At 42.1% G+C, this 12,536-nt stretch overlaps 1 protein-coding gene across 1 annotated transcript; it reads right to left on the minus strand.

Annotated features, from left to right (window-relative positions):
* Positions 1–7,957: 7,957 nt before the first annotated feature.
* Positions 7,958–10,535, minus strand: LOC120047650 (thioredoxin-interacting protein-like). Its single transcript, XM_038993196.1, has 6 exons — positions 10,280–10,535; positions 9,799–9,874; positions 9,542–9,689; positions 8,869–9,228; positions 8,437–8,751; positions 7,958–8,282 (listed from the first exon to the last, which is right to left on the minus strand). Exons 1-6 carry the CDS (start codon positions 10,533–10,535, stop codon positions 8,223–8,225), a joined length of 1,215 nt encoding a protein of 404 aa, XP_038849124.1. The 3' UTR covers positions 7,958–8,222.
* Between the last annotated feature and the right edge of the window lie 2,001 nt (positions 10,536–12,536).

The raw sequence follows: 12,536 nt of genomic DNA on the forward strand, positions 1-12,536 counted from the left end.
GTTACCAAGAATTTGTACGATTCTTGTTGAAATGAAACAGACAGAGGCCAGTCTACAATAGTCAGCAACGTTTATTTACGAGAGCTCTGCCAATCATTACATGTACATTGGTTTATATACCTCTTATTTCATCATAAATGTCCCTCCTCCTCTCAGACAATGACAATATAGTTTACAAGTCTTCTCCTATGCATACATTGCTTATCACATCCTGCAACATGTTACAAAATCTACTGCAAGCCCAAGGTTTCTCCCCTCCCTAGGTGGGGAGACTTCCTTCCCTGTTATCAGTTTCACAGTGGTCACAAGTTGTCTGCCACAGTTCCTTGCCTGCTAACAGTACCTCTTTCTTATGGACAAACATTCTTCATCATTATACAGAGACTGGGTAGAATTCTGTTAGATATAGTCCTATCATTACTTTAAATGTATACATAATTTAGTCATTATACATAAAATTCATAACAGTGACCAACTGTGGTTACCACTATGTGAAATCAATTAGCAATAACGAGTAGTCATTATGTATGGTTATCATGTATCTTACATATCATTTAGATGTTTATACATTACAAACACATATTTTATTTCTGTAGTTCTCAAAATCCATATATAGTAGACAAACCAGTTTAAAGTCTATAGGTTTACCAAACGGTTAAGTGATTAGCCATTAAACGAAGTTGGATTAAGTGATGGTCAAATGTATTTAAACAAATGAGAAGAGAATCATATGAGAAGTATTGTGAGAGGCAATTACCTTATATGAAAGGTATTTCGGCGTAGATGAAACACTGATTCAGGTTTGGTGAAAAAGTTACTGTGTGATTTTGTGTGTTGTACTTAGTCAATTGATGTGCTTAAAGTTTAGGAAAAAAACAGCCTTTTTGATGATCTGTTTTGAATTTTGTACTATGAGTTGTGAAATGTTACCACATACTTCTGATAACATTTCATGACCTCTAGCACACGTCATCATCATCCCACGCATGTCATCATCATCCCACACTGAATTCATGTAAATTAGACATCCATCAATCATAGACTACGTGACTGGAACTAATGGCCAATAGGGTAATGAGGACGGCTCATGATCACAGAAAGGTGATATCATGGGTGAGGGGGAAATAGAGTGCCTTTGAAAAGAGTATGTAGGGGCATTGTACGAAGGCAAAGCCAGGTCGAAGCAAAATCAACCCAGCTCTCTCAAAGAGACCCTGAATGAAATGGTTGGCCTTTGAAGAGCTGTTGTTTTTTTTGAAGTTCATGTTAAACCTTTGGACGAAGTTGCAGAAGTTAGCCTATATTTAACGGGTTTTGTTGACCATCTCTTTCTCTTTGCTTTCAGGGTAGCTGAAATAGAAGTACGCTAGAGTGCATGCATACTGTCCTATATCTGTAACAAGCCAAAACCTTTAAATCATATAGGGCAGATGTTAAGTGTGAGTGAATAAGTCAAACCCACTTAAAATGCAAAATGGATGGAAGGTTGATTTTCGGCCATATAGACTGCAACAGTACTGAATGACAATTGATACAAGATATAAGTGAGATTAAAAGCACACAAACTAAAGCGTTTCAACAAATTGTCTTTGTCAGAGCAACTGATTTTCATTGTGTTGCACAGTACGGCTATGATTGAGCAGTGGTTCAAGTGGGCAACATGGACGAGCCGGGAGACCTGTCACAATGAGGCAAGTTAGGGCGCTGTTCGAAGCTTAGCTGGTTATATAAACACACTATCCAACGGACCCCAGAGGACTTTTTCACCATGGGAGCAAAAGTTAGTGCGATATTATTAGACCCCAACTAAGTTTGATCTTCTGTGCTTGTGCTATATCGAGAGGTGTCAGCTTATCATTTTATCACAGTGGGATGTACTCGTTGATATGAGAAGTGTGTCATTATGCTGCAACTCATACTAACAGTTCAAGGGAAATTGAATTAACTTTATTAGTACGTATGTGTGTCTCTCTGTGTGTAATATAATTGTTTTGATGCATTCAGGTTTCCAAAAATAATGTAGTTCCATATTTGGTCAAAAGGCAGCTGGTGCCAAATCATGCGTTGAGATTCAAACACAAACACTCAAACTGAACAGTTTTATCTCAATCTCTTCATTCAAAGACTCAATCATGGTTACTCTTACTGACAGTTGTGGCTGCTTTGTATGATGTATTGTTGTCTCTACCTTCTTTGTGCTGTTGACTTTGCCCAATAATGTTTGTACCATGTTTTTGTGCTGCTACCACATTTACATTTAAGTCATTTAGCAGACGCTCTTATCCAGAGCGACTTACAAATTGGAAAGTTCATACATATTCATCCTGGTCCCCCCGTGGGAATTGAACCCTGGTCCCCCCGTGGGAATTGAACCCACAACCCTGGCGTTGCAAGCGCCATGCTCTACCAACTGAGCCACACGGGACCACATGTTGTGTTGCTACCATGTTGTCATGTTGTGTTGCTACCATGCTGTTTTGTCATGTTTTGCTGCCTTGTGATGGTGTTGTCTTAGGTCTCTCTTTATGTAGTGTTGTGTCTCTTGTTGTGATGTGTGTTTTGTCCTATATTTATATTGTATTTCTTTTTTAAATCCCAGGCTCCCGTCCCCGCGGGAGGCCTTTTGCCTTTCGGTAGGCCGTCATTGTAAATAAGAATTTGTTCTTAACTGACTTGCCTAGTTAAATAAAGGTTCAATAAATAAATACAATTTAAAACAAATCCTAGTGGTGTAGGGTTTAGGTCGGCATCAGCCATGCTCTAGAGGTAGATGGGGGTTGTGACAACGACCTACTTGGCAAGATCCTTTGGGATAGCATTGAGTTGGTGGGCCCTCAACAGACAGATAGCAGAGCAGCTAGGAAATAGAGAGAGAGAGAGAGTGACACAGATGCTTTTTTGAGAGGGGTTGCTCTTTGCGAACAGCTGTAGAAGTAAGTAAACAACAGCATTGGGTTTCTGGTGGCTTGCTGCCAGCTACCCAACTTGGTGTGGTTGTCATTAACCACCACCCCAGCCCCCTGCTCTGCAGGCTAACGCATGCATAGAGAGTGCTACATGAATGCCAGCAGTAGCCTCGATGGGAGGGGGGAATGAGCCGGGCAACCCAATGCTCATATTCCCTTGAGCAAGGAACCCCCTAAACTGCTCATTGGGAACTGCACTGCGGCTGTCCTCTCCTCCAGCCTCTCCAACCTAATGTGTGTTTCTGTGTGTGTGTGTGTGTGTCGGGGGTTGGATAAAAGCAGAAGACAAATGTCCATCTCATGTGGACTAATAAACAATATATTATCTTATGTTAGGACTACTGAGTGTTGTTTCCAGATGACCCATAAGTATCCATGTTTTCCCTGCTTATCATAACCATGGTTTATAGTGTACAGAGCCTGTCACGTTTGTCCTGTCCAGTTAGAGTGTGTTACATCACCTCAATGCCATCCACAACCTAGCTAATACCTAAGAGTAACACTGGATCTTCTGTGCCACATGAAGTCAACTCACATAGGGTTGGTCCCAAATTGTTTCCAGCTAATCAGAAACTGTGTGTGCGTGTGTCTGTGTGAGAGCGAGAGAGACAGATTGATGCACTGGGTTATTTTGGTCAGCCTATCTGTTCATTTCCATCACTCTCCTTTATATACAGTATCTGCTGATCAACCTTTCCCCTAATTCTTCTTGAGATCTTTATTTTCAAACACTATACATACAAAAGTATTTCAGCCACACCCGTTGCTGACAGGTGTATAAAATCGAGCACACAGCCATGCAATCTCCATAGACAAACATTGGCAGTAGAATGGCCTTACTGAAGAGCTCAGTGACTTTCAATGTGGCAGTCATAGGATGCCACCTCTCCAACAAGTCAGTTCGTCAAATTCCTGCCCTGCTAGAGCTGCCCTGGTCAACTGTAAGTGCTGTCATTGTGAAATGGAAACGTCTAGGAGCAAAAACGGCTCAGCCACGAAGTGGTAGGCCACACAAGCTCACAGAACAGGACCATCGAGTGCTGAAGTGCACAGCGTGTAAAAATTGTCTGTCCCCAGTTGCAACACTCACTTGCAAGTTCCAAAATGGTCTGGGGCTGTTTTTCATGGTTTGGGCCAGTGAAGGGAAATCTTAATGCTACAGCATACAATGACATTCTAGACGATTCCGTGCTTCCAACTTTGTGGCAACAGTTTGGGAAAGGCCCGTTCCTGTTTCAGCATGACAATGCCCCTGTGCACAAAGCGACGTCCATACAGAAATGGTTTGTCGAGATCAATGTGGAAGAACTTGACTGGCCTGCACAGAGCCCTGACCTCAACCCCATCGAACACCTTTGGGATGAATTGGAATGCCGACTGCGAGCCAGGCCTAATCGCCCAACATCAGTGACCAACCTCACTAACACTCTTGTGGCTGAATGGATGTAAGTCCCCGCAGTAATGTTCCCACATCTAGTAGAAAGCCTTCTCAGAAGAGTGTAGGCTGTTATAGCAGCAAAAGAGGGACCAACTCCTTATTATTGCCTGTGATTTTGGAATGAGATGTTCGACAACTGGTTTCCACATATTTTTGGTCATGTAGTGCACTTATACTTCCTTAATATATTCTGGGGTATTTGAATAAGCGCAATTTATATTCTCTTGCTCTTTGATATTTACAGAAACTGTAACAACTTTATGGGAATAAAAAAGTGTTCTATCATTTGAACATTTTTTATGTAGTCAATAATAAAGCGATGTTTGTGTTCCATGTGAAAAACATCTGAGCAGTTTGAATTTATGACATTTCAATGTATCAATGTATGTAATTTGGTCATGAGTTACAGTTCATGGTCAGTGAACTACAACAATAACACCTCATCAACATTTCATTCTGCTGATGAACTGTGGTTCACCTAACCTAACAGGTCATTCACAGCAGGTATGTTTGTATCATCAGATTCCCTGCTGTCAGCTCAATAATTATATAATTTTCCATGAGTTACTGTTTAGTAAGGATGAATAAGTGACTTATTTACTAAAGTGTTGCTCTCTGCTTCCCATTGTCGATAATCCAGAGTAGTGGGGCAAAGGTACAGGATGACAGGTAGGCTCAGGTCAGGCAGAGGTCGATAATCCAGAATAGTGGGGCAAAGGTACAGGACAGAAGGCAGGCTCAGGATCATGGCGGGCAGAAAAGGTCAAAACCGGGAAAAACAAAGAGACAGGAACAGAGGGAAAACCGCTGGTAGGCTTGATGAAACAAAACTAACTGGCAACAGACAAACAGAGAAGACAGGTATAAATATACAATGGAAAACGGGGGAGATGGGTGACACCTGGAGGGGGGTGGAGACAAGCCCAAAGACAGGTGAAACAGATCAGGGCGTGACAATGACAGTGTCAATATGCAGCCCCTCTGCTGAGAGGTAATTTATGAAGGGCCATTGGTAAACTGCAGTGGCATTGTGGTTAGAGTGTCGACCCTGATATTGGAAGGTTGGGGGTTTGAGTCTTACTAAAGACGCCAAAAAATGGGACCTGATGCCTCCTTGCTTGGTACTCAGTGTTAAGGAGATGGATTTGGGGTATGGCCCTGTAACAGACTAGCGTCCTGTCCGAGATGTACTTCTACATCAAACTGCCTCATGCTACAGAAACAGGAGATAGGCTCCTGCCGTTCTGGCTTGGACAAGGCTTACTTTCTGGTCAAATGAATTGACAACCTTGCTGGAATAGAACCAGAACACATTCCAATTTGTTCATTTACCTAAGGTCAAATCTAGAGTCTTTGGAGACAAATAATTTTTCAGACTTTGAAAATAAGCAAATATAAGAAAGGCAAAGAGACAGGAAAACAATTCAGAATTGTATATTTTCTCTTTGCATAGAAAACCTACCAATAGGTTCTCCTCATATAAAATACTTCTCGCATTTTCACATACCCAAATTCAAAACATAATGTAGATCTCCCATTTAATCATTCCAATTCGGCAAGCTTGGTCATTACCATGAAAAAAGTCACTCTCTTCTTCCATAAACCACTGAGTTAACATTATTGTAAAATGACCTAGTATAATCTGGAAGACTTTTATGAATACAAAAATATGTCATTTTTTATGATCTAATTAAGAGCCAATGATATTAACATAAAGTGCAACAGAATATAAAATTGAAACTTTCTATCCCTTCACTGGTCACAGCATTGGTCACAGCATTGTATCTGTCTGACCTAAAATGATAGCTGTGCACACTCAATGTATGGATGTGAATTCTAACATTGTTTCATTCCTCTGAGAGAATATGTCAACTGTCAAAATGCTCGAACACACTGAAGTACAGAACTACCATGGAATGACTAAAGGGTTACAGACAGACATACAGTTGAAGTCGGAAGTTTACATACACCTCAGCCAAATACATTTAAACTCAGTTTTCACAATTCCTGACATTTAATCCTAGTAAAAATTCCCTGTTTTACGTCAGTTAGGATCACCACTTTATTTTAAGAATGTGAAATGTCAGAATAATAGTAGAGAATTATTTATTCCAGCTTTTATTTCTTTCATCACATTCCCAGTGGGTCAGAAGTTTACATACACTCAATTAGTATTTGGTAGCATTGCCTTTAAATTGTTGAACTTGGGTCAAACGTTACAGGTAGCCTTCCACAAGCTTCCCTCAATAAGTTGGGTGAATTTTGGCCCATTCCTCCTGACAGAGCTGGTGTAACTGAGTCAGGTTTGTAGGCCTCCTTGCTCGCACATGCTTTTTCAGTTCTGCCCACACATTTTCTATAGGATTGAGGTCAGGGCTTTGTGATGGCCACTCCAATACCTTGACTTTGTTATCCTTAAGCCATTTTGTCACAACTTTGGAAGTATGCTTGAGGTCATTGTCCATTTGGAAGACCCATTTGTGACCAAGCTTTAACTTCCTGACTGATGTCTTGAAATGTTGCCTCATATTTCCACATAATTTCCCCCCCTCATGATGCCATCTATTTTGTGAAGTGTACCAGTCCCTCCTGCAGCAAAGCACCTCCACAACATGATGCTGCCACCTCCGTGCTTCACGGTTGGGATGTTGTTCTTCGGCTTGCAAGCCTCCCCCTTTTTCCTCCAAACATAACGATGGTCATTATGGCCAAACAGTTCTATTTTTGTCAGACCAGAGGACATTTCTCCAAAAAGTATGATCTTTGTCCCCATGTGCAGTTGCAAACCGTAGTCTGGCTTTTTTATGGCGGTTTTGGAGCAGTGGCTTCTTCCTTGCTGAGCGGCCTTTCAGGTTATGTCGATATAGGACTCGTTTTACTGTGGATATAGATACTTTTGTACCCGTTTCCTCCAGCATCTTCACAAGGTCCTTTGCTGTTGTTCTGGGATTGATTTGCACTTTTCGCACCAAAGTACGTTCATCTCTAGGAGACAGAACACGTCTCCTTCCTGAGCGGTATGATGGCTGCGTGGTCCCATGGTGTTTATACTTGCGTACTATTGTTTGTACAGATGAACGTGATACCTTCAGGCATTTGGAAATTGCTCCCAAGGATGAACCAGACTTGTGGAGGTCTACAATGTTGTTTCTGAGATCTTGGATGATTTCTTTTGATTTTCCCATGATGCCAAGCAAAGAGGCACTGAGTTTGAAGGTAGGCCTTGAAATACATCCACAGGTAAACCTCCAATTGACTCAAATTATGTCAATTAGCCTATCAGAAGCTTCTAAAGCCATGACATAATGTTCTGGAATTTTCCAAGCTGTTTAAAGGCACAGTCAACTTAGTGTATGTAAACTTCTGGCCCACTGGAATTGTGATAGTGAATTATAAGTGAGATAATCTCTCTAAACAATTGTTGGAAAAATGACTTGTGTCATGCACAAAGTAGATGTCTTAACCGACCTGCCAAAACTAGTTTGTTAATAAGAAATTTGTGGAGTGGTTGAAAAACGAGTTTTAATGACTCCAACCTAAGTGTATGTAAACTTCCGACTTCAACTGTAGAACGATCAGTTTCTGAAGACTGCAATGGTGATAGTGAATGTGGAGTGGACACCAACATCTACAATCCATACTCATTCAACCTGAATTTCACTTCAACTTGACTCTCAAGTCCACATCTCAGTTCTGTTCCTTGAAAGAGTCTTCAGCTTCACAGCTGTGCTGCTCTTTAACCAGTCACCAGTCCGTTCCCCGATCTCACTAAGGCTAACCACCAGTGCTTAGACTACAACGGGGATTAATTGCAACTCTTACTCGTGGTTCAGCAGACCCGAAGAACATGGCCCTTGCTGTTTGAGATCCTCATCGACCTAAGAGAAAGTTGGAAAGAAAGAAAGAGAAAGTTGGAAAGAAAACAATTAGACCACATTTGCAACAGTGCAAACTCAGTGCTATCTGCTTCACTTTTCACTAGTAACTGACTATATCTGTTAAATGTCTATCTTTTATTCTCCATCTCCCTACCTCGGAGTAGGCAGGGGGAGGAGGGTACCAAATCTCGGGGGCGCGCATGAACAGTCCTTCATCCTCATCTGCGTCGTAGTTGACCAGCAGCGGTGTGAGGGGGGAGTCGATACGGCAGTCGCGGGAGATGTTGCTGTAGCTGGGGGGTTGTGACGGGAGGCGCAGCGACCCAAAGCTACTGAAGGGGGTGTTCAGGGACTCTGCCTGGCTGCTCATGCTGTTGGTGCGGCTGCCAAAGCCATTGAAGGGGATGTTCCCGATGACCAGGGGCAACTCTAGGAACACCTTGTCACTGCCGGGAATATGGACATAGATCTGATGGATAGATAGATATGTCATTCCTAGGTCACAAGTCCTTTCAATCATTTTCAATGTGAGGTTTATGGTATTAGCCTATATCAAGCAACAAGTTGTCTCAAGTTTATGACTCACCCTGAGGGCATAGTCCACGTGAATGATGTCGCACCCCAGGAGTGAGGGCTTGAGCCTAGGCACTCGGATGGTCTTGCTCTGCCACATGTCACACATGCCCGAGATGATATGGTTGCCCCTCACGACTGAGAGCTTCTGCCCCAGGACCTTGGTCCTGCCATTGGCCTGGTAGGTGTGCTTGACCATGATGGCTGCCTTGGGCACCACGATACGTGAGCAGGTGTTTTCAAACTTGGCATTGATGCAGATGTCCTCGCCCTCGCAGAAGCCCTTGCGGTCGATCTTGGCACTGATGGACACATGTCCATCTGGGATGAACATGCAGGTGAGCTTCTTCTCCTTCGTACCTGCAGCTGGAGCCTGGATGAGAAACAATGAGAAACATTAACATGAGTTAAACATAAATCACCAAGCATGTTGATTGCAAGTCAACCATCAAGCCTAACACCATCCACCCACACCTTATAATCTGTCATGTATAGCTAGTTATGGCAAAGTTATACAATTGTCATTAACATTATTAAGCCACGCATCATCATTACATGGCTCATTCAGGAGAACAAGGTGTATAATACAATCACTGTCAAGTAGCAATGTGTATAATGTAATAACTATCAAGTGGCATTATTCCTTGTGGTGATAATGATGATGATGTGAATGAGCTGTTATGTACCAGGAGGTCAGGGGTGTTGACGTCCAAGGGCTCCTCCACCTCAAAGTGTTTCTCGCACTGCAAGGCAGGCTGGGAAGGCCTCTCCATCACGGCCCTGACATAATACTGTACACAGCCAAACTTCCCCTTGTACGACGACACCAGTTGCCTGTGACAAAAGCAGGAGGAATTTTAATTGTGGGATGCTGTCATTACCACATAATGCTATGCCTTTATAGGAAACAAACAACAAGGTTTTTACAGTCCTTGATGCTTACCCAGGATGTGGCAGCTCAAAACCAAACATGAACTCATATCTGTTCCCTGGTCTGAGAGTGACCGAGCCATTGGAATCTGAGGACGAGAGAAAAACATTATGGTCCATTCATTAAACTATGAATTTAGCCAATCTCTCTTAGTTTAATATATTTTGGTCTATTTGTGCAATCCACTGTAGACCACAGGACACCATTGGTCCACTTCTAGTGCTTATGGGCCAATAACAACCACCACTGGCGCATTTGATCATCCATAAACATAGACGTATGTAAATAAAACATATAGCTAGTCTATAAAGCATAATTTCTCATTCTCCATTTTTGCGCAGTGCACTGTACTCGCAGACTGCAGTAGCCAACTAGTGACAGTGCATAAAAGCTGGATGACACCGGGTGTAGCCTGCCGACTGCTTTGAATGGCTATATTCACATTCGAGACAAAGACATGTACTTTTTGAATATTTTAGGTTTGTAATATTACCTCTAGGCTGGTGGTCCAGATAAACGGTATCTTCGTATTTCAGATATTCAATGTCTTCACGGCATCTGTGCTTTCCTTTCGCGTACTCCACTTTTGCGCATCCAATTCCAAACACTCTCATAGCGGACACCTTGGTCACCTCGGACACCTCAACCACAATATTCCCGGCTACCTTATCACCACTGGAGTAGAAAGCCTTAGTAGGATCATAGAAAACGACCTCAAAGGTCTTCAATTTCTTTGTAATGATGACCATTTTAATATTTGTTCAGTGTCCCTGTGGTTAAGAAAATATAAGTGGAAAATAGCCGACCGCTATTATTAGCTAGTTAAGCCTATTGAATTCTACTGATGAACAAATGTCCAACAGTTTGATTGCATTCCAATCACTATGCTGTCACAGTGTTAGCTACTTATTGTCATCAACCGTACAATTCGGAGCTGACTGTAAACAGCAAATCTCCGCATTGGTTTTATATGGATGGCGAGTAGACATCCCAACCCAGTCTCGCCAGCCGCATACTCACTATCCCGTTACCGGACTGTGCATGCTTTCGGTGAATGCACCGTCTGACCTGCTGCATGTACAGCCCTCTCATTGGTAAAACATATATTGTTTGTGCACCTCCTTGCCAATCAGCACACAGAAAGACCGCGTGGACACCTCATGGTAAAGTAACGAAGAGGAGTATATCTATCGCATGTAAAGGCGTGGTTCAGGGGTTAGATCCATCTAGATCCCCCAAATGAGTCAACCAATCATTATACCCAACATACACGTGTTAACATAATATGTTATCTCAATCTCTAATATTACCATTTTGATTTAACGCAAGCATGAACAAGTTTGTTCCTTCCAACAAACACCTTACATTTGGGTAGGTAGCAAAATCTGTCTCTGATGGTAGGCTATGCTTGCTGACTGTCAACACTCAAAAAAGTGTAGGTAGCCTATAGGGTAGAGTCAGGTTCAAATCCCAAATCTGACGGGAAGATCTGGTGGGATGTGACAGGATGTTGCAACATGGTCTCAGAGCATTTCGTATTGTAGCGACCCGCACAGACAGCTGTGTATTATGAGTTATGCTGTTCGTTTGTTGTGTTGTATTTACCAGTACCTAGTGTTCACTGGGTCCGACGTGCCAGTCAACCTGCTATCTGCCAACCACAGGAATGCCTGGAATGTTCCGGTGCGGGCATCCTTGTGGTTGGTGGTACGGCCGGGGGGATTTGGCAGGGGGTGGAGCACCGTAAATTTAAGACCATGCTTAGTCATTGTTCTCGCTCTTACGCTTTGTCTTAACAAGAGATGGTCACAGTTGTTTTATACTGTGATCCTTGATTTATTTGGCGCGGGCTACGTCCAAACAGTAGCCTGTGTTGAGTTGGGTTAATAAACCGGGAATTCGTAAAGTCAATCCTGTCTGGACATTTGTTCGTTTATGATCTAGCCAGGTCATTACAGTTTTATTCTGTAAATTTATCTGAGACACTCCATTTATTAATTTCTGGATGTCCATCATCCATTTCTTATGATATGTTACGAATTACAATTCGTATGATATGCTACAAATTGCAATTTGTACAATATGTTACATATTTGCAAAATATACAATATGTTACGAATTTGCGAAACAAATTAGGAATTCCAATTTGTTCTGGCTAACGTTAGCTAGGTGGCTAACGCTAACGTTTGCTAGCTCTAGAGTCTAGGGGTTAGGTTAAAAGGTTAAGGCTAGTGTTTGGGTCAGCTAAAACGGTTATGGGTTATCTAACATGCAAAGTAGCTAAAAAGTAGACAGTAGTTGCAAATTAGCTCAAATTGTCCGTGATGAGATTCGAACAAATAACCTTTAGGTTGCTAGACTTTCTTGTTATATGCCCACCCCGACCAACCACCCTCCTTTTGTTTTTGCTTTAAGTAACTTTCTATCTTATGTAACCATAGGTATATCATACTAATTTGAGTGTCCCGGATTTACATTTACTATGTTACGTCTAGTCTATAAAACCAGTCTGGATAATGAGGGGGTTGTTGCTGATTTAAATATTTTAACGCATTCATAAAGCTCCTGTGGTTCCATTTGCAAGGCATGGTCATAAATCCTGGTTGCTATCTGGAACAGTGAAATACTATTTTTCACTACACAAATCAGAGGTTAAACATAGACATAATAATTACACAGCGCTGAGGTAACAAGCAACAACCTTCAAATGCACGGACAGACCTGTAGCGTTTGCCGGCAGAGTGTACTTG

Source organism: Salvelinus namaycush, chromosome 5 (assembly GCF_016432855.1).
Source record: "Salvelinus namaycush isolate Seneca chromosome 5, SaNama_1.0, whole genome shotgun sequence".
Lineage (NCBI taxonomy): Eukaryota > Metazoa > Chordata > Actinopteri > Salmoniformes > Salmonidae > Salvelinus > Salvelinus namaycush.